This window comes from Branchiostoma lanceolatum, chromosome 8 (genome assembly GCF_035083965.1).
Source record: "Branchiostoma lanceolatum isolate klBraLanc5 chromosome 8, klBraLanc5.hap2, whole genome shotgun sequence".
NCBI classification, from domain to species: domain Eukaryota; kingdom Metazoa; phylum Chordata; class Leptocardii; order Amphioxiformes; family Branchiostomatidae; genus Branchiostoma; species Branchiostoma lanceolatum.
Genome location: NC_089729.1, coordinates 2,036,897 through 2,060,464, shown reverse-complemented (window position 1 = coordinate 2,060,464; position 23,568 = coordinate 2,036,897). Strand labels below are relative to the sequence as shown.

At 42.3% G+C, this 23,568-nt stretch overlaps 1 protein-coding gene across 1 annotated transcript; it reads right to left on the bottom strand.

The window, feature by feature from the left end:
• Positions 1 to 407: 407 nt before the first annotated feature.
• Positions 408 to 21,711, bottom strand: LOC136440486 (uncharacterized). Its single transcript, XM_066436535.1, has 12 exons — positions 21,558 to 21,711; positions 17,555 to 17,833; positions 10,651 to 10,870; positions 8,869 to 9,131; positions 8,543 to 8,647; positions 7,494 to 7,619; positions 6,254 to 6,473; positions 4,853 to 5,115; positions 3,380 to 3,559; positions 1,602 to 1,821; positions 720 to 979; positions 408 to 421 (listed from the first exon to the last, which is right to left on the bottom strand). Exons 1-12 carry the CDS (start codon positions 21,709 to 21,711, stop codon positions 408 to 410), a joined length of 2,304 nt encoding a protein of 767 aa, XP_066292632.1.
• Positions 21,712 to 23,568: the final 1,857 nt, after the last annotated feature.

Sequence of the window (23,568 nt, the reverse complement as noted above, 5' to 3'; positions counted from 1 at the left end):
TTTCAGGTAACACAGATATAAAGAACGTTATAGTTACTAACTCCATATCGATAAATGACTATTCAAACACATCAGCATAAGGATACCAGAGATTACTACACGCAATAAATGTAAAAGAAAAGAGCTGGCAGACAGAACAACTTTGTGTCAAAATCTAATCAGACGTTGGGAGGAAAGATCATCATGATGGTATTCTCTCACTTGATCCTAGTTTATTTTAATCACTGCGATCTTCCATCCTAACATCTGCTTGAATGATACTGTAAGTCTTTTTATGTTTGCAATAACTTAATTTCACGAAACTTAGCAAGGCAGGAGTTCGCGAGGTCTTTGAGTTCACGAACAGGTGTTATCAATTTGTTTGGTAGCGCAAGGTAAAATTTTAATATTTTGAACCGTCTTAAACGCTATTTCCCGCATTCTGAGGGGCAAAATTGTTGAGTAAAGGTACATAATAATGCGTCCATTACAGAAAAATCCGAGAAGCAACAAATAAAATTGGTGTGGCCTTAGGATAAAAAATGTGGGGTAATAAGGATGGTCATGCAAAATTCTGTGGTCCCAAAATCATATTTTGCACCCTCCCATCACCACATCAATATTTTAGTCAAATTAAAGACAATATTTGTGTCTTTTGAAACATTGTTTGTTGCCAACATGTAATTCTGTATGTTGAGTGAATTTAATAGACATCATATCAATAGGTACTAAATACTTACCCGCTGAGCCGCTACACACAGTGTACACAATCCTGTCTCCGCTCCCGTTTAAGGCAAATGCAAAATATGTGTGCGTCAAACTGTAAAAGTTCTGGGTTATCACACGCTGGCATCGGCTGGTTTCACAGTCATGAAAGCCGAAACTCCTCTCCAACGTAGCCCCGGCTGAGAAAGCCAAGTTTGCCACCTCTGCCACGAGGTAAGTGGGACAGCCCAGCACGTTGTTGATGTAGGGGTCAGAGTTGTACTCGGTCACACACCTGCAAACACAACAACGTCTTTATCTCAGCAACGCTGTGGCATCGTGTGGTGCAATGGTAAGAACATTCAGCTGTCAAACAAGGGGACCCAGGTTCAATCCCGGGTTGCCCCCAGACATGTCTGGACATGTGCACCGACGTTGTGCCCTTGAGAAAGGCACTTGACACAAATTTCCTCACTTCACTCACTGACAGGTGAAAATGAGTACCTAGCTTCGGTACCTACCTCACTCACTCCCTCACTCCCTCACTCCCTCACTCCCTCACTCACTCACTCACTCACTCACTCACTCACTCACTCACTCACTCACTCACTCACTCACTCACTCACTCACTCACTCACTCACTCACTCATGATCACTCACTCACCCATAGGACACATGATGTGCTTTGAGTTGTAATCTTAACGAACCAAGGCAAATAATGCAACTGCCGTCATTTTATCATGCATTTCAATTCAGAATAGTCCCCCAACCCCAATGCAATGACAAAAAAGCACACTCAGAACATTTGCTTGACAATGTATAAATTTAAAGCTAGCTGTACCTCAGCACAGATCACAAAGCAGAATGACTACAGCTTGCACTATGACTGTACCACTGTAACATTTACCAGAACCTACCGGATAAAGTCCAGGTGGCTGCTACTCCCACCCTGGACTGCCCAGTCCTCCCCACAGCCCGTCGGCCTCAGTCCGTACTCTGCACAGAGGTTCTGGTAGTCCCTGCACCAGTTCGAAGTGTTAGACAGACCATCGGCCGGGAGTCTGGCGTTGATTGCAAAGAAACTGACGCCATTATACTGTTGGTTTGCAGTACGGAGGACCTCAAAGGCGTGGTTTCCTGAAAAGAAAAATTGGAACTTATGGTCAATGACATATGAACGATGTCATTGACCTTGATAATTGAAGAAACTGGTTCAGGATCAGTCTGATTAGACCTATTGGTGCCATCTTAGTCAACGATTTCATTTCAGAAGATACTCTTGGGCCATAAAAAATCAAGTTGTTTGTTTGTGATAATACTGATAAGGTAGATACATTATGGTAGCAAAATAACAAATTCAGATTTTCTAGCAAACGTAGAATACATTCCCCATTTCTTTTACTTTGAATTTGACTTACCAATCCATTCCATTCAATTTATTTTGTATCATGGCATAGGCGCTTAAAAATCTGTGTGTGGGAAAAGGAAAGAAAGTCCGAAAAGTAGACACAAAAAAGTATTTGACTTGATTCAAAACATATAACCGCTACAGTTACTGTTAATGGAAATGGTCCTAATCCCAACATATTCCTAATCCCGAACTAGTTTGGAAAACAAACATTTACAGGCCGGCATTGGTGCTGGTATATGATATTAAGGACCGATAAAAATGGACTAAATTGGTACATTGTATGTTAAAAACAGCTAGGTCACAACAATTGTTAAATTCGTAATGTCCAACATTACTGACAACTGAAAAATCAGTTTAATTTTTTTTAACGCTTTTTGAGGGGTTGACGAGCTAATTGTCGGAGAATATGACCTTCAACACAGCTGAATTCTTTAATGAAGAATGTGGAATACTGCTAGGATTCAGACAGCGTAATACATGCACTTTTTAACCTTTTCAAGTCACAAGCAAGTGCTCCAGATGCTCAGGCCAAAGTCGGGGTGCGTGTACACGTTATAGTGGGCCCCGTTTTAATTAAATTGGGAGTCCATGGCAAATCAGCATGAAGCACACCCTCACATGTAGTTTGGATTGGAATACTGCCACACAATCAACCATTGAGATGAGCTATGTAAGGGTGCCACACAGCACACTTCAACGGCATCAAAACTGCACAGGAACATGCCATGACAGCCGTCCCAGGGTGCTATATATGGGGCACCCAAAACGGCTGTTTTTTTACGGTCTCCACATTGATATAAGGCACAAACAGTTGACTATACTCGGTCAGAAAATAGCTGAACGATCATATTTTTCTATCTTTTGATTTCTATGAAGGACATAGTTTGGGAAAATACGGAATTTGCAAAGTTCCTACAGAGCGCCTGTCAGAACGTGCGAGCACCGATCTCTGAGACCATTCAACTAAACCCGTTCCGAAAAGAAATAAAAAAACACCCAAGCTATCAACCTTTCCGTTTTTTTATTGTCTTCAGATGTAATACTTATGATCTGTTTGGCCGCAGCTGCCAGTAAACCTGCGTAAAACCAACAAGAAACGCCGTCTCGATGCACGGAAAGTCATAAGACATATGGCACCCTGGGACGGTCGTCACAGCGTGTTCCTGTTACTTTAGCGGTACTGCAAACAACAAGCAATTCTTTACTTTTACAACATAATAGATAATTCAATGATAAAACAATAAAACTGTTAGCTAGTTGAGAAATGACTGTAAGCTGTCTTACCAGTGCACGTTGGAACAGGATCACTCCAAGTTCGGTCCGCCTGGCACCTCACACTAGAGGCTCCTACCAGCTTGTACCCCGGGTTACAGGTGAAGTTAGCCTCGTCATTGTAGGAGTAGTTCGCTTTGATAGGACTCAGCGCTCCGTTAACTGGCGGAGTCAGCGTCGGACATTGCGTAGCTGAAATGATAAAACAATGTAATGTTGATCAGCTGCTTGATAGTAGCATCTGTTATGCTGGGACATGCATATGCATTATGCTGGATATGTATAGGACGAGGGAGATAAATTTGTTTAAGTTTTTTTTCTTCTAAAACCGATCTCCTCTCTCTCTCTCTCTCTCTCTATCCAGTTTTACGTCTTTTGTTCCCCATCATCTGGGGGTTAGACGTGCTTACACATGGATGGGGGAGCCCCAGAACTCTTCACCAAGTGCAAGTCTTTTTTTGTAGCAAGAGTTTTTACAGCTGGATGCCCTTCCTAACGCCAACCCAAACTCTACTGTAGGGCTTAGGATATGGGAAATACGTGTTAAGTGCCTTTCCCAAGGGCACAACGTCTGGGTGCATGTCCAGACATGTCTGGGTACTCCACTGGGGATTGAACCTGGGTCTTATTGGTTCATAGCCGGATGCTCTGCCACTGTGCCAAACAGTGCCGTCCTGCCAAACAGTGCCGACACTGTGCCGTCCTGAGACGGGAAAAGTAACACAGGTGCATGTAGGTCATGCACTCAGGCATCCAGCAATGGGCAGTCATTTCATCCGTCCATTTGGACACCCATTTGTTGTCAAATTTCCCTCCTTGTGATTCAATCTGGTCAAACAAAAGACTTTGACAAACTTGTAATCGATTCTCATGATAAATAAGAATATCAAAGCTTCATCTACCAGGGTGAAATTTTGCAAATCTATAATTTTACACAGTTCCCATGTGGGAATGTTTTTTCTCATCATTTGAAAAAAATATATAATTATTACCTTATGAAAATATTAGGTGGTAAAATTTCTATGATCAGGTTATATGATTGTGATTAACAAGGCAGAATTACTAGTAAGCTTTTGGTGTGTAGATCAAGAGACAAACTGTGAGGAAAAAGGGATGGTGGTGCTAAATTCTGTGGTCCTAAAAATAGTTTTTCATCAACTGTTAGCAACATTGTTACCACCTCCCTCTCCAACTACATTTACTACGACCAAGTCAATCATATTCTGGTTGAATTACATACAGGTGCATTTTTTGTTTTTTTGAAGGGGTGTTCATCTATATCTGATATGAAATTCTGTATGCAAAATTCTGTGGTCCCGAAATCATTTCACCAACAGTAACAACCACCTCAATCATATCTTGGTCGAACTTGAAAAAGATGCATTTTTTGTGTCTTTTGAAAGGCTGTTTATTTGCAAGAATTATGTAATTCTATACTGTATAGAGTGAATTATTAATAGTCCAGAGTCCGTAGTAAATACTTACCTGCTGAGCCTGCACACACGGTGTACACAATCCTGTCTCCGCTCCCGTCCCAGGCAAAGGCTGCTGTTGTTGCCATCAGACTCCAATCATTCTGGCGTATCCACCGTTGGCATTGGTTGGCGTGACAGTTACGAAAGCCGAAACTTCTGTCCCATGTAGCCCCGGCTGAGAAAGCCAAGTTCGCCACCTCAGCTACACGGTCGAGCTGACTACAGCCAAGCACGTTGTTGATGTAGGGGTCAGAGTTGTACTCAGTCACGCACCTGGAAACACAACAATTTTTTAAACATATTTCAACAATTGGTCACTGGACACCTTCCAACAAAAGATGTAGATTTCTGACATTGAGGCTGGCAAAACATAAAACAACCAAATGAAAATGATCTGGTATAGTGAGTTTTTCCTAGTCATACATAAAAATTCATTACGCAATATGTACAGTTACTGTAACTGTATTTGCATGACATGTATAACTCCATTAAAAATGAAAAAAAAGGCATTTTTCATAGGAATTAGTGATGTGTACTAGCGGTACAGAACTACCCTGGGAATCAGACCGATTATCGGGCCTTTTAGCCAGTTCCTTTTAGCCGGTTCCTTCTAGCCAATTCCCTCCGCAGCCAAGAGCTCCAAGCCCGCCGATACCGTAATTAGCGCACTGCGGGAGTTCTAGCCCGGGAGTTGGACCAACATAGGAGAAGGGGCGCGGTCCACTCCCCCAGGCTACGACTCCCCGGAGCTTTGATTAAGATCGGGCAGGCTGACTGTCTTGGACCGCCGAAGGAAATCACTAGCGCCCTGGTCCTAGTCTCGGCTCCCAGGGTAGTACAGTACTGGTGCAATCAATTAGGTGCTTGGACGGAGGTCCAAATTACCAGCACCCTGCTGTACCCGTACTGGACCTGTACTAATCAGCTACCAATTAAGCTACAGGGACATTGCAGACAAATGTCAATGGAGTCCAACTCCAGCCAAATTGTGTCAAGCTCTGATTCACCTCTCTGACAGTTCTTGTGTTCTCGCGGTAACAATTCCCTCGTCTATATGATACCACGTCACTCACTCACTCACTTACTCACTCACTCACTCACTCACTCACTCACTCACTCACTCACTCACTCACTCACTCACTCACACTTTAGGTAACAAAGTCTCATGGAATCAATGTTTTTAAGGCTAAAAAGTCAATTTGAAAACATTGCTTTCATCAAGCTAACTAAAGGTAATAATGGAGATATGATCACTTCATCATGTATTCAGTCCAGAATAGTCACTCAGACATCCATGACTAATGCACAGCATGAATGTTTGCTCAATGTAGAAGCTACACCTCAGCCCAGATCACAAGACATGACTACTACCAGCCTGCAGTATGACTGTTCTACATGTCACAGAACCTACCGGATATGGAAGGGGTGGCTGCTACTCCCACCCTGGACTGCATGGCTCTCCCCACAGCCCGTCGGCCTCAGTCCGTACTCTGCACAGAGGTTCTGGTAGTCCCTGCACCAGTCCGAACTGGCAGACAGACCATCAGCCGGCAGCCGCGCGTTGATCACAAAGAAATCCACATCTCTATACTGCTGGTTTGCAGTACGGAGGACCTCAAAGGCATGGTTTCCTAGAGAGAAAAATTAGAACTTAATTGAATAAGTTCATAACATTAAACAGTCTGAGAGTTATTTACTTTGATGATTGAAGATACTGCCCGAGGATCAGTTTGATTAGACCCGTATTGTACTGATAGGGTAATTAGATAGACTAATATCAAAAAGACAAGTTTTTTGCCAGCAAACACAGATTTTATTTGTAGATATATTCCCCATTGGTTTGACTTCTGAATCATTAAATGAATATATACCAATTCATGCACAAGATTTTCTGTATCATGGTACAGGTGCTTAGACATTTTTTTTGTGTGAAGGAAAAGGGATGGAAGTCCGAAAAAACAAACATTTGACTTGATTCAAAACTATTTAGAATGTGTTAACATTGTGCTGCCATGTCATTATATATAAGTTGATCTACTACAACTGTAGGAATGGCCTTCAGCACACAAAAGCCTACCACAAACCACAAATTAAATATTCATACATAATTGATTATTCCAGCTGATGATATCTAATTAATATATAGATGCCCTCCCCACAACCCCCCATACCCGGGCACTCCACACCTCCGGCCTGACATAGAGGGAATGGAACTTTTACTTTAATGACCTGGCAGAGGCACACAGAGGACTGAATGTAATATGTTTGCTATGTTTACTATGATGATCATGATTTCCCAGTGGTTTTCACAATGTGAACATTTGTAAATATAATGTAAATATGTAGTTATGTGTGTATGTACTATGTATTTTGTGATGTACAATGTAGTGTTTATGAGCCCTGGAAGATTAGCCCCCTAGAGGGGCTAAAGGGTATCTCAATAAACTCAATTTCAAGATTACTGTAACAGTTACTGTTGTCCTTCTTTGTCAGTAATTTTTCAATCGGTGTTCCTGTCAATAAGATTGTTTGGCACTTATAATTGTCAGAATGTTCTATTGCTGCGCTATAGACATGATGTTCCTGTCAATATGATTGTTTGGCACTGTTGACAGGATGTTTGTATTGGCTAGTGAGTGCAGGTTTCTTACCAGGTGTGCAGCCATGCCTGTCCCCCATCAACACAAAGCCCACCGTGCAGGAGCAGTTGTAACGGCCCCCAGGTAGGGTGGTGCAGTTCTGGGCACACCCGCCATTTTCTCTTGCACATCCGTTCTCTACAATAAGTACAGAACACAACCAAGGCAAACGTTATTGGCTGAAGTTCTAGATAAAAGCAACTGCAACACCAGCGATAACTGTTTCTTTTCAAAAGCTGTAACTGTAAATTATAGTTGTCACTTACAAAAAAATTAAATTACTACTGTTGTCACTTACAAAAAAATTAAATAAATATACAGTGAAGTCTTGTGTCTTGTTTTGCTCACTTGACTCAATCTATAGCTAGGAAATATAAAACTGTGTAGACCTAAGGATATAGACCCTCTATATAATAACTTATTTTGCTACTAGCTGTTACATAGAGAGGTCCATAGTATATCCAATCATAAAACAGTTATCCCACCTTCACAACCATGCCCATCTGCCATCAACTCGAAGCCCTGACGACAAAAACAGGTGTAATTTCCTGGGATCTTTGTGCAGTTATGGGCACACCCACCGTTGTTTGTGGCACATTCGTCTTCTGCAAAGAATTCAGAATACACAAGTCATGTTTGTTCATTCGTTCAGGCCTTTGTAATGCCCAGTGACACATAGGGCAGCAAGTTTTCTTGCTTTTTCAGTAACAGAGTATACACAATGTATATCACGGGTATCTTTTTACAGGGAGGGGTTGCTACATGTAGTCTTCACCTTTAACATTCTAGAGGCTCTCCTCAAACACTGGACCCCCATTTAATATCCCTTCCAAAAGACGGGTGCTGCCCCAACTGAGATGCCCAGTCCCGGGATTTGAACCAGGGTCACCCTGTTACCAACTCATTGAAAGCAGGAGCTCAACTGTGAGGGTGCTACCAATTAAGCTGGGACATCCCCAGAATACAGAAAGGCAAACGTTATTGGCTGAAAGTCCTCACAAGAATTTACTAACTGAGATCACCAAATATGACGTAGAACTGTGGAAGCAGCAGTTCCCTACCTTCACAGCCATGGCCATCTTCCATTAGCGCAAAGCCTGGTCGGCAGGAACAGTTGTAATCTCCCCCCGGGAGTTTGTTCCGGATCTGGGCACATCCACTGTTGTCTGTTTCAGGTAGAGAATACAGATGAGAAGAACGTTATTGTTATTATGATTCCAGACCAGTAAATGACTAGTTAAATGTATCTGGCCATGGCTACGTAGATTACTACATGTAATACTGTAAAAAGAAGTTTAAGTGTGTTAACTATGGCAAAAGATCTAGTCAGAGAATACCATCATTTTGAGTGAATCAATAGTCAATACCGCTAGTGACAAATACTTACCTGCTGAGCCTGCACACACGGTGTACACAATCCTGTCTCCGCTCCCGTCTGAGCCAAAGGCTGCTGTTGTGTTGTACAGACTCCAGTGACTCTCGCGTATCCCGTGCTGGCACCACCCCGCGTCGCAGCTGAAAAAGCCGAAACTCCTGCCCGCTGTAGCCCCGGCTGAGAAAGCCAAGTTCGCCACCTCAGCTGCACGGTCGGGCTGGCCACAGCCGAGCACGTTGTTGATGTAGGGGTCAGAGTTGTACTCAGGCACGCACCTGCAAACATTTGAATGATAATTATCTCAACAATTGGTAACACCCCCTTCTGAGCAAAAGATGATAGAAGACAGTCAAGGAGGACCTCCACCACCTCAACCTACACGATGTAAATCCACAGGACAGAGGCACCTGGCGAGCGGCCACCAAGCTCCCCCATCAGCATGCAAGCACGTCAAACCCCCAGATGATGGGGAAAAGAAGATGTTAAACCGGATAGTGAGTGAGTGAGTGAGTGAGTGAGTGAGTGAGTGAGTGAGTGAGTGAGTGAGTGAGTGAGTGAGTGAGTGAGTGAGTGAGTGAGTGAGTGTCAGTGAGTGAGTGAGTGAGTGAGTGAGTGAGTGTCAGTGAGTGAGTGAGTGAGTGAGTGAGTGAGTGAGTGAGTGTCAGTGAGTGAGTGAGTGAGTGAGTGAGTGAGTGAGTGAGTGAGCGAGTGTCAGTGAGTGAGTGAGTGAGTGAGTGAGTGAGTGTCAGTGAGTGAGTGAGTGAGTGAGTGAGTGAGTGAGTGAGTGAGTGAGTGAGTGAGTGAGTGAGTGAGTGAGTGAGTGAGTGAGTGAGAGTGACTATTTAAAATCAACTTTGGCAACTGTACCCCCTATAATGACTGTGAATAACACCAAATCAGTAACACTTCAGGTAATGAAGACAACGCAGGACATACTGTGTCACTAAATCTGGATTCACAAGATAAAAGTTGATCATTTCTTCGTATAGTGCATTTTCCTAGTCATACATAAAGATTCTATTTATTTAATATTATGTACCGTAATTACATGTATGACTCCATTACTAATATGTCAAAAAGGCATTTTTAATAGGAAAGTGCTAACATCACATCTTGATGTAATGGATTAAATGCAGAATGAAGAATAGACACTAATGTCAATTTATCATTTACAAAATAATAGTACACATAAATCCAGGATATAAATGATCGATGGCAAATGATGGAACCTTCACAATTGTACCATGCATTTGAATCCAAAATAGTGCCACCCCCCCATTTGTTTTTGTTTGTTTGTATTGCATACCCGGTAAACCGCCTCAAGGCGTAACACACCAGGTTTGTACTGAGGAGTACAAGCTGCATATCCAGACAGATTCTATATGATCCACTCACACTGGGAAGGACCAATACTCTTTTCGATAAGTGTGGTGGGTTCTTTTACGTGATTAAGGTGTGGCTCCCCTCAAACACGGGACCTCCGTTTTACTTCCCATCCAAGGGACGTCCCTAACCGAAGCTAGGTACTCATTTACACCTGAATGAAGTGATGAAAGTGCTTTTACCATGGGCACAACATCAACAGGACAAATCAGGGGACCCATGATTCGAACCCAGGACCTCTGCGTTCTGACTAATCTGAGCCAAATACGTGCCAGAACACCCCATACCATGAATTAAATTTAAAGGACGCATTGAACATTTGCAGATTGAAGCTACACCCTGGCCCAGATCACAAGACAGGATTACTACCAGAGTGAAGTATGAGACTGTTCTACATGTCACATGACCTACCGGATTCTGGCAGCGTCGCTGATACTCCCACCCTGGACTGCCCCCTCCTCCCCACAGCCCGTCGGCCTCAGTCCGAACTCTGCACAGAGGTTCTGGTAGTCCCTGCACCAGTCCGAGGTGTTAGACAGACCATCCGCAGGGAGTCTGGCGTTGATGGCGAAGAGATCAACGCCATTATACTGCTGGTTTGCAGTACGGAGGACCTCAAAGGCATGGTTTGCTGATGAGAAAAATTGGAACTTATGTTCAAATGAACAATGTCATTATAATTGATTATAGCAGAGTGACTGCTTCAGGATCAGTTGGATTAGACCTATGATAGGGTAGCCTCCTTCAAGCCCAGTCATGTGAGTAAACGCACCAATCAGGCTGTATAAGCGATGACGTAGCGATGACGTTCCTCTCCTTCTATATTCAGACCAAAAATGGCGGACCCAATGTTGTTTTTCCATTGACTTCTGCCGCATCAAGCCCTTTTGTGGATTAACATGGGGGTTCCGGCGTCGCTTAAGTGACCGGCGTCTCAGGTAAGGGTGTTAGGAGTTCAGGGAGAACAAGAATCGGACCCGGCGTGCAAGTTTGAAGGCCGGCGTCGCTCGAGTAGAAGTCAAATTCTGTACTGCCCCACGACTAAGAAGGGAAAGTATATGTAATATCAAGCAAAAACTCCCTTCGTTAGTCGCCACGGCTAGTGTGGTGGGTACTTTACCATGCTTGAGCTGTGGCTTTCCTCAAACACAGGACCTCCATTTAACGTCCTATCCAAGGGACATGCCTAACATAGACTAGGTACTCATTTCCAGTAAAGTAAAGTCAGGAAATTTAATCTCCAAGCAGATCCACACCGGGCGCGAAAATCGTATATGCTAGCCAGAGAAGGTCCAGTCAGCCAGAGAGGGCTATGGACCCTCTCTGGCTGACTGGACCTTCTCTGGCTAGCATATACGATTTTCGCGCCCGGTGTGGATCTGCTTGGAGATTAAGGAAATTTGCGTCATCAGTCAAATTTCCCAAAGACACAACGTCATCATCGTTATGCCCCTTGTTCTGCAGTGTCCAATACCTTGCCACTACTGGATGCCGCTGACGGAATAATACTGCATGATCCTGTCAACCTTGACCCTAATGCTGAGGATGAACCTCTAAACTGGTGTAAAAATAATTACAATAATAACTAGAGTTCCACGACCTCATACCTTCGCCAAATGATTTTAACCTTTATGACTGATGTATTAGGAGTGTTTCTCATCAATTATAAATCATACCTGTTGATTGTCTTAAAATATAACATGTCCAAAGTATGAGCTTAACAAATTATGAGCTCAACAAAGAAGGTTATGCTGATATTTTTCATTAATCATGCAAATGAGGCCCTTATTAGCATAATTTGATTCAACGATTTTTACATTCACATAACGTCCTGATGCCAAAAAAAGGATTGAATGTATGAAATCGCCGTCATTTGCCAGTGTGGAATTAGATAAGTTACTATTAAGTATGCAAATTAGGCCACATAAGCATATTGTCTATCTATAAATATTTCTCTCTTCCTCAGTTACAATTTGAATAGTCATATCATGGAACAAAGCGGATTTTTAAAGTTGCCTCATTAATTATGCAAATTAGAATCTGATTTGCATAATTATTGTCCAATCTTACTAAGCATCACACAAGCTATCTACATACCAAAAATAATGACCATCCATCAAGCCCATCTTGTTATAGTATTTCCTCATTAATTATGCAAATGAGGTCTTCATTTGCATAGTTCATATCAATTAATATTTCTCTCTTCCTCAGTTACATATGTCACATGTTTCAGAGTCCTATCATGGAATTTGGCGGATGTATAAACTTTCCTCATTAATTATGCAAATTAGATACTGATTTGCATAAGAGGTGTCTAATCATGTACATCATCACTCAAGCTATCTACCTACCAAAAATCATTACCATCCATCAAACCCTTCTTGAGTTATTCCCTTTCAAAGTCAGACGCAAAACCTGCTCCTGCAGTTCCAAAAAAGCCGCTAGGGGGCCCAAACCCACACCACTTACTCTCTGTTCAAAGATCTATCTACCACTCAAAAATAACTTCCATACATGTAGCATGTCCAGAACACGAGATATCAAACCAGGAAGTTCCGCTGCAGTACCGTAAGAAGCCGCTAGGGGGCCCAAAATCTAATCGTTTTTAGGTCTCATCAAAACCTACCAACATACTAAATACCAAGACAATCCATCAAGGCGTTCTTGAGTTATTCTGTGCCACTACAAACAGACAAACAAGCAGACAAACAAACGCTACCCTCTGCATAACCTTCTCGGCGAAGGTAACAAAGATGGATGTAACGTTATATAAAAGATAAATTGGCCCAGGCCTGGATTGACCCCCCGATCTTCTGCTCACTCTATCCTGAGCCATTGCATGATTAATGATTTAAAGGTATTTCTGTGCTTCCTGTCAATAAGACTTTTCTGCACTATTACAAGGATGTTGCTATCAATAGCAACACTGTTATCAAAACTTAAAAAGTTGGTCTTTAAAGACCAATGGAAGATAGTTAATTATGTTGAGGCTCCTGTGTAAATATATCAATTTGATAACAAACTAAGCTTCACATCCGTCATTGGTACAAATTGGCATTTTACCCATTCATTCGTTCGTTCGTTCATTCATTCATTCATTCATTCATTCATTCATTCATTCATTCATTCATTCATTCATTCATTCATTCATTCATTCATTCATTCATTCATTCATTCTGGTCTTCAATGGAAACAGCTCAGAGGATAACCCATACAACTTGTTTCTTGCAACATCGACAAAAAATGTGTTTTGCCAAATCAATTAACTTTAGAAAGAGAAATTTTTGGAATAATCCATTTTCTGCACAGGGGGCCGTTGATAGGAAGATAACTATCTTCTATCAAATGAAACCTGTACCTTTACAAACCGCAAGACACAAACTATCCAGATCTCATAACTCCTATATGTGTATACCATACCAGTAACGTTAACGTTATATAACGTTACATATGCCCCCCTCCCCTCCCCCGCCTATCGATCCCAGCCTACGACGCGACAGTAGATAAACTCGGAGTGTAGCGGACAACAGTCTGCTGTTCACGCCTGCACCGCGCACGGAACAACTGTAGGAACGCTGCAGAAACAGTGACAAACCTCGCAGTCCATGGACCCGATTGAATGGACGTCCTGGAGAGATCCGACAACCAAGTTGAACGTCAACATGCTTCAGACCACAAGTCAGCTGCAGGTCAAAGTGCAACATGACCCGATCACTAGCGCTTCCATGCGGTACTGTTATGTATTGCAAGAGCATATCTTACACAGTCCTTTTTCCCCCACACTCAAGCGACTGTGTCTATCATGTAACGTTGGGTAACATAAATTCGCGGGGTACTTAAATTCGGGATTTTTCGAAAACGGGGTATTTAGGGATATGTGCTAGATGCAACATAAGTAATACCGCTAGAAATGCAAACCTGACAGACTTACGTATTCAGAACACTGTCTGAAAAGCTTCGATAAGCATGGATTATAAGGCGACGAGGTCAAAAACTCTCCGTCCCTTATTGGAACAGTCTGAGGGCTTCGTGGGAGAATTACACAACATGGTTGTCGGCTGGTTTATAAGAAAAATGTCACATCCGCTTCCTGCTAAACACAATTATTTACAAGACAACTTATTACAATCTCTTTTGCTAACCTGCAACTGGATTCTAAGTGTGATTAATCATCAAAACTCCTCTCTGTTGCTACAACCTACGGCACGTGTATTTTCCCGCCGCCATATTGTTAACCAGAATCCTGTTGTCAAGCAGACGACAAAGGTCTGTGAGGAACACTTTTTTGTCTAAATGCTGCGTGTGATAGTGGGCTGAGGAGGATATTTTCCTCAAAGTTTGCTCCTAACACAACAAGGAACACATGGACATAGTAGTATTACCATTGCTACGGCATCCAGCTAACTTGCCATGAATAATGTAACGTTACACGTTGCCCGATGATGACGATGGGCCGACTTTGAGTGAAGTTCTACCGACTCAACACACGGCTTGTTCCCGAACTGGCCTGATGTGTGCGGTACGGCCGTTTTTTCGTGTATTTTTTTTTACTTGGACACGTCTATATCCATAGCACTCTCCTCAAGCCAAGGATGGAACGAAAAGCTGCTGTATAAAATGTGATTAGCGGTAAGATATTCAAGACGAATCTTCTCTCCCGAATTAATGTGCCCCCCTGTCCGACAGCACTGTCATTGTGCGTGCGGCGGACGGTAGTTCTAAGTTGAAATATTATGGTGTCAGCACGACTAGAGACAAAATCTACCATATATATGATTAGTGCAAAGATAGTACATGATACTGACAGAATTATAAAAAAAAAGGATGGTTTATTGTTCTGCTAGATTGATTTCAGTCAACCATTATCGGAAAAATCCCGAATTTATGTTACCCAACGTTACATTCTCTCTTGGAACATTGAGCAATTTGGGCAGCGCTAGCAACGACCGTTCTCGATACCTTACAACGTTTTTACGGGCTTTTGTCAGATACTTCTACTAATGTCCATTATAATCGAAATAGAGTTCTTGTGACATCATGGTGAAGTCGGTGATTGCCCCATGTGCGGTGGTTTGTGGTAGTAACTGGTAGGGATTTGAAAGATCAATGGCGAGCCGTCGGGCGATCCTACCCGCGGTCGGGCTGGTACCTCGGCTGATACGGAATACCCCGTGTTGTATTCTATATTCATATTCTATTGTCATATATCACTAACAACACGGCGCACACACACACACACGTCACGCGCGCGCGCGCGCAGACACACACACACACACTCACACAAACACACACACACACACACACTCACACAAACACACTCACACACATTCACACACTCACACAAACACACACACACACTCACTCACACTCTCACACACACACACACACGCACACACTCACACACACTCACACAAACACACACACAGTGAAAGATTCTCCATTATGTGCCCTTTGTAAAAAAGAGGAAGAAACAATAAAACACCTTTTCTATGACTGTGGAAAGGTGGTTGAATTTTGGCGGAGCGTACAAAGATGGTTAAACAAAACAACAGGGCTTTATCTGAATGTCAATAATCCAATGAACATTCTGTTGGGGGATCATTCCGAATCTGTGCCGATAGTGTGTAATCTTATTATTCTTCTGGGTAAGGTGTACATTTTTAAAAATCGTGAGTCATGTACTATTTCGTTGCATAAATTTATCCCATTTGTGAATAATTTCAAGTGTCAAGAAGAAACCATCGCAGGAAAAAGAAATAAGTTAAGTAGTCACTTTAGAAAATGGGGCGAACTACTTCAAAATGTACTCAAATACTAGCATGTGTGTGTGTGTGTGTACTCTAATGTTTTCATGTAATACAGCTGTCTTTGTGCTTTTATTCTGTTGAATAAAGATTTAAAAAAAAAAAAAAAAAACACACACACACACACTCACTCACACACACACATTCTATAATTTTTGGGCGTGCCCGTATAGGTCCCTTTCTTCTTTGCGCATTCAACCGTATGTTTTCTTGCCGACCGCGGCAAGCAATAACAATAACTATTGTTAACATTCTGTCATGAAAGTGAAGAAAACCACATGTGACGGCACAACGTCGGTAAGTAATGAAATTTGAAATATTAATGCCAACTGTGGCTTCGAACAATGCTTGAAAACTACTCTGCCATATAATCATCATCCATATAATGATTGCTACTAATTGGAAACCATGCCACACACAAATCTCCAAAATTGGTTTTGCCATCAAGCTTTTAGGGTGATATTTTTGGGGAAAACCTATTAAGAAGGAACCTTTAAACGATTTTGATTAAAAAAAGATAACTTTGTAATTGGCGTTACAAACGTAGCGTTATCCTCGCTTCCGTCTTCTTCGGTTATGGCTAGTCCATGGAGAGCTGCTGGAGTACGCATTATTTCAGGATAACACTTGAAGTTTTGTTGCACTTTAGTTATCAGCTTTCTTATCTACTTTAAATTTCTTTTCTCCAGAATTCTAGGAGAATTTGCCGCCCCCCCCCTCTTTCTCTACTCTTGTGTCAATTTTTCCTCCTAGGTTTCCTTAACTTGCAACTTCAACGACTGGTGATACAATTGGGCGCGATATTATCTTGGACATTCCTTGATGATGATTGACAAACTTCCTAAACTCCACAGTTTATTCTCAATGTTTTTGTTTTTTGTTATTGGGTGGGCCGACTACTCTCTCTTCGCAGCCAGTGGCTAGATCGCAAAGGCATGGAGCGGCTGCCATTTGGTGCTAACTCAGGTGACCTCAATACGACAAAGTGCGGACTGTGGGTTTGATTCCACTCACACCGAGAAAGACACCTACTCTTTTTAATAGCTAAGTGCGGTGGGTTCTTTAACTGGCGTGCTCAAGGTGTGGCTCTCCTCAAACACAAGGCCTTCATCTAACTACTAGTACCTATCCGAGGGACGTCCCTAATCGAAGCTAGATACTCATTTTCACCTGAGTGGAGTGAGGAAAGTCGTGTAACTGAGTGCCTTTCCCAAGGAATCTGTTAATTTCTCAACACCCACTCATTGCAGAAAAAGTGGGAGACTTCGTCTTCCACTGCTCCCAAAAAAAGAAGTTAGACCCGAAAAGCTTGGATGGATTGTATTCCGTAGCAGTTCTTAGAATAGTCACTTGTTCCGCTTGTCACCATTGTTAACTTGCACTCTCTTTGTACTTTATCTATACATTGTTGCATGTTACAATTAGCCCTAGGGCAAGAACTTGCAAACAAAACTTATATAATAGACGTACACATGATGGTGAAATTGGAAAATGTTGGCATTTGTTCTAACCTGAGACACAGCGGTAGGTTACTTCCAAGTACTTCTCGGTACCCGGACAGGGATCACCGAACAGAAGTCCATTTGCGGTTACGGTGCATTGCTGTAAACCCTGACAGGCGCTCCTGACAACGGACAGGCTGTTGGCTGCACGGCAGTTGGTGTTGCAGTTGCCACAGGGACAGGCGTGGCCAGTAGTTGTCCGGCCGAAGTTGGCCTCGTCGATCAGGAGCGTTTTTCCCGCTGGACAAGAAAGCCTCAAACTTCCCGGCTCGCAGGCGAAGTCGGTTTCTGTATTGATAATATCATTTTGATTTAATGTAATGAATCAGACTATATACATTGTACTGGAGTTAGGAAAAGACAGTGTAATAAGTTTGTGTACATGATGATGCAATGTATAAATGATCCCGTATGGATGATCTATAAATATATAAAGTTGCCATCTTCCCGAGAGCACAGCGTACATCGTAGTTGTAAAACATCCACGGTAAATTACCATGTACCAGACCAATCGGAGTGCCAATTTGATAGGAGATAACGTTTGAAATTTAAAATGAAACTATTATAGACGTTATACGCTATATATGCTTGGTCATAAACACCTTTAACAAACTTACACATGTCGTAATATTGACAGTCCTATTATTTACCACTTAGATGAATCATGGCGCTTTTGCATTAATTATGCAAATTAGGAATTTATTTGTATGATTGGTATCTGTTGATGCTCCACTTGCCATAAACTACACATGTTACATGTATTTGAGTCTTATGATTGAAAACACTGCAAATATTGATTTTCCTCATTAGTTGTGCAAATTAAGTCCCAATTAGCATAATTTGCACTTCATTATGTACATCTCTGTCCAAGCTACCTGCATACCAAATATCATGGAAATCCGTTGTTCCCTTTTTCAGTTATTTTCACAATAACGCCCCCACAGTTCCAGAACAAGCTGCTAGGGGGCCCAAACCTACACCACTTCTTCATTACATCACAAGCTATCTGCCACCAAAAAATCAAGACCATAGCATGTCCAGGTCAAAAGATAGAAAAAATAAAGTTCTGCTGCAGTATCAAGGTCACATACCAGGGGGCCCAAAATCGACCTTGCATGTTGGCTTCACAACACCCGCCCACATACCAAATATCATTGTAATCCATCAAGAGGTTCTTGAGTTATGCTGCTTGCAGTATTCCGGAAACACACACAGACACACAGACACACCCAAAACTATATCTCCATTTTTCATGGAGATAGTAAAGGTTTGCCTGCAAACTCGAGCTTCTAAATAGTTCAAAACGGAAGTTGCGAGCCGCTGTTGTGATGTCACAGGAACGTCATGATATTGATATCTCACTGAACCTGCGGCACGTTGGCGGCATCGCTGGGCCCCAAACTGGAGTGGTGTAAAGCCCCTGTCACACTTGTGCGTATATACAAGTCCGCATGGGTTGCGTATTAACATGTTTTTGGTTTAGGTTAAGTTTGCAGCCGAATAAGTGATGTCTATGGTTCGGTCACCAGGCTGCACAACGGTGGGTCAAAGTAGAAAACAACTTTTGCCCCGGAAACCTTATTTAAACCAAAAAATTGTTGATGCGCAACTCACGCGCACTTGAATATACGCACAATTGTGACAGGGCCCTTACCGTTGACTCAACGGGAATATCATGCAAAACATGCAAGTATAATTAGAAAGACAACAAAGCGCAAAATGGGCAAAAAGATTAGTTTTTATCGATGAAATTCGTTGAACTTGAGCGTTTTGTCAAATCGCCCGATCGCAGCTTCGGTGAGATAGGGGCTTTAGCACTAATACTTCACAGCAAATTGCAAGTTTGTCACAGTTTGCCTCGGTATGGCCAAGCACAGGCCAACATCCGATTTGAACGGGCTCGGTAATTGGTGTACGCACTATAAAACTATCATATAGCACATATAGATAGATAGCAAAGAATAGTACAGTATTTCGTAAAAACCTGTTGCCGGAATATACATCGGTCATACAACAAAACAACATGTGACCACCAATATCATAGCTATTCCTGGCCCAAAGCGTGCGTAGCAAAAGATATGACCAAGTCATATGTATAGCTAGAATGTGCCGAAGACTTTGTCTTTGATGACACCAAAAGCTACGAAATTACTCAACTTGTCCCAACATCGTCACACAATACGATGCATGTTTATCTTTTGTGTATGTATGTGTTTGTTTTGTTTGCGTGTTTGTTTGTTCATAATGTAAATCGTTTTACCTTGTCCCCAGCCGACACAGGAACTGGTGAACACAAGCGTGAAGAGCAGACCAGAAGCAAACATTTTTCCTCGGCGTCTTTCCGTCGGAAATAATCCAGGGAAAATACGGAAAAAGTGTACTACTCGCCACCCCTCCCCGACGGACGGGGAGGCGCCGATTGCCTGACTGTAGACTTGTTGAGTATGGTTGTACCGGCAGTTCACACAGAAAAAAAGTTGCTCAAAGAATTTTCGAAAATAAAGAACAAAGTTAACACAAAGTCTGATCGGTCAGCTTCTGTTCGACTGGCCCGAACAGGAGCCGATCGCCGCGTAAACTACATCTTCGGAGCAGCTCGAAAACGCTGATGAACGTAGATATGACCGACTGCCAAACTTCTAACTGGGTATGTCATTGATATAATATAATATAGACAAGTGGTTGTCAGGACGAAACCATTCCCACGATGGGTACAAAAATATCAGAATAGGCGAGAACAGAGTCGTTGACATTGTGGAAACTTTATGCTTCTTACTACAGTGTGGACTTCTGTGATCGAGTCCGTGTGCGACACGCATGATGTCCGTAATGAACCGCGTCCTTTTACTTTAAAATCATTTTCACATCAGCCCCCCCCCCTGTCGTTGTGCAAATGTAAGTGGCCCAACTATTGCTTTGAGTCAACAGTCATGCAGACCAAGGACATTATATGATGTCCTTGTGCAGATGGACAAAAGACACTGAAGTCACCTAGCAACAACTACTCTAAGTGATGAAATTTGAAATATTGATGGCAGCGGCTGGTTGCAACAATGCTGGGTAATTATTGTTAATGACTTCCTGTTCCTGGGCAGGAATTTGCAATAAACTTATTATTATTGTAACGGCGCTAACGCCCTGTACATCATACATGGTTTACCTCCTCAACTATACTGTCAATGCATTTAAGTTCGTGTGGTTTTTATTTCGCGCCAAGACGAAAATGGACTGTCCGCGGTTCGCAGTAATAAAGTGGCATAACTGTTGCTTTGAGTCAAGAGTTGGAAAAAACAAACGGACAAAAGGCCATGTGGTTACCTAGCAACGGCAACTGATTTCCTTGTCCGTCTAATTTTTGCCATTTTTCTTCCTTGCAATTTCTTAAGTGACTGCAATCGAGTAATTTTGAAACAGAAATTCACATTTATTGATGTTACCCCGTACTGTTAGCTATATTTCCCCTCATCGTTTGCAAGTTAGTCGCAGAGCTAATTAACCCGCCAGTACTCTAATTGAATCCGACACCTTAGAATTCGGGGATGAAGTTTGAAATATTTATGAAGGAGGCTACAGGTAACAATGAAGGGCTTACTTTAAGTGCTCCTGTTAATTTCCGTGACAGGACCGTACGGAGCGGACACGTGAATTGCTTCAGACGCGGTACAAATTGCATACATGTAGTTATTCGTGTGCGTGTCAATATCTCAGTTATGGACATCTTATTCGACCTACAAATGAACACAGGACGACCATAGCAGTGAAAGGCCCGCCCCACCTACCGTAAAATGAGTAACAATTCCAGTTAGAGATCACCATAGATGATAGAGATGTACATGGTCTAAACTGGAATATTGGAAACGTACAGTTGGAATTTATCGTTAGGTTCATTACGTCACAGCTACAGTGAACCACCTATCTATGTTCATCGATATCTATCGTTTACTTAGTTTCTCTCTTCACCCATCTATTCATTCCGCCCTTCATCCCCTCTCAATCTCTCTCCATCCCTCACTTTCCCCACCCAGCTCTTTCCGTCTCCTTATCCATCTCTCTCCATCCTTCTCTTTTTCTCCATCCCCCTCTCGCTCTATCTCTCCGTCTCTCTCCATCTCTCTCCATCTCTCTCCATCTCTCTTTCTCCATCCCCTCTCTCCATCTCTCTCCATCCCTCTCCATCCTTTTCTTTCCTTGCATCCCTTACTCAAAGTTTACTCATCTATAGCCGTTATATTCTGTGTTTCAATTCTGCCCGAGTCTCTACTGACAGCGAAGGTTGAATTTGTTTTTCAGGAAACATATTGTGGTACGATCTATAAATCATGAATAACATCGCATTTCGTGAGGATTATCAACACGCGTCATGATATTGTTGTCATGACAACGGTTGCTAACGACACAGGCGGGAACATGCAGACGGTTCAACAGGTGTTCGCAGTGGAGGGTGTTTTTTTGCTGCATCATGAAATATTAACACATGTTAATCCATGCTGGGCGTTGACTTGATTGGTCCTTTTGTTCGCTCAGTTGGTTCCCTATTCCTTTACTGAAATTCCGGTGGACGTTGAATGGGGTCCAAATGCAATTACGTTAAGAGACCTGTGTAATAAGTGCCGGGTAGTGCTGATATATCGATAAGAACTGTTTACAAACAATTATTTCCCCGCATGTTATTTCTGCCAAAATTCCATACATCCCTCATGACAGGTTTGTTCCGAGCCAGAGCAGGCTGGTGCGTTATTTGAACAGCAAGTGTAACAAGTCAGTAAGGCTGATGGTGTGATATTAGAGTGTGTTTCGATCATTTCCTGGTGTGTTATTTGAACAGCAAGTGTAACAAGTCAGTAAGGCTGAGGGCGTGTTTCGATCATTTCCATGACGTCACACGTGGGAACTGCTCAGCGCTGGGTCTGACCTTTGACCTGTTGTCTGTCCGTTTTCAGCCCAATTTCCCAACCGTGTTTGTTCTCTGGTGCAAACGATATGAAAGAAAAAAAACCCGACTCGGTGGAAATTGTGGCGGGTCTAGTTAAGGTCATGTTGAGTCGATGTTATCCACGTACGCATTAATTCCGCGGGGTTTCAACAAAGATGAAAAAGATGAACAATGCCCCCTCAGAACTTAAGACCAAGATTTACCTCAACCATCTCCAAGATCCTCCAAATGTGCCTGTCTGATATAAACCAAAAATACAAGCTTAAAATCAAGCAAGTCTGGAAAGCTGATTCCGGTTTGTCATATGTCCATTGTTAGTTTGATTCAAATGTATTGCAGCATAAACTAATGCAATATATGTTTCCCCACCTTAGCAACACAGAAAAGTTCATATTTCTAATGGCTTTAGACAAATCCTTGATTATAAAGCACATCTGTACCTATATTTACACAATCACTAAGAAGCGAGAAGAAGCCAAATTCATGTAATTATTAGACTAGTGCTAGTTGTAAACTGTGACCTTTTCTGTTGTGACCTGTATTGAACCCAGTGGGTATATGTGTACAATGAAAGTCATCATTCATTCCTTCATTCATTCATTAATCAATGGAAAGCGTATTTACTTCCAATTAGAACCATTAGAATGACAGACAGAGTTATTGATATGCCGAATAACAGACTTGGCCCTTGGAGAATAGACGTACAGGAAATATTTTGGAAAGGTGATCAGGAGCACATTTTTCAAACAAACTGAGAGGTGATATTCACATTAAAAAATAAAAGAGAAACTCTTCGCTCTGTACTCAAACTTATTGCACAGAAAGGTACATGTATGTCACTAACCACGCTATGAACCTTTGAAAGACCCAAATATCCCTGATACGCCCAGGATATTTTCACTGAGTATTGAAACTGGACGGTACCAGGCGATCCCAGAGGAAAGTAGAATCTGTACAATGTGTAGCCTGGATGAAGTAGAAAATCGATTACACTTTCCTTTTTACTGTCCCTTCTATGGTGACCTCAGGGAAACTCTCTTCCGTAAAATGTTTGACAAATCTCCTGAGGTCATCTGGGAAAGGGACGAAG

Coding starts and splice junctions, on each gene's coding strand:
- LOC136440486 (XM_066436535.1), bottom strand. CDS start 21,711: ATGGAGAGAGATGGAGAGAGGGGATGGAGAAAGAGAGATGGAGAGAGA. Junction 8,648..8,868: donor CGTGTGTGCAGGCTCAGCAG/GTAAGTATTTGT, acceptor TACCTGAAACAG/ACAACAGTGGATGTGCCCAG. Junction 7,620..8,542: donor AGATGGCCATGGCTGTGAAG/GTAGGGAACTGC, acceptor TACTTATTGTAG/AGAACGGATGTGCAAGAGAA.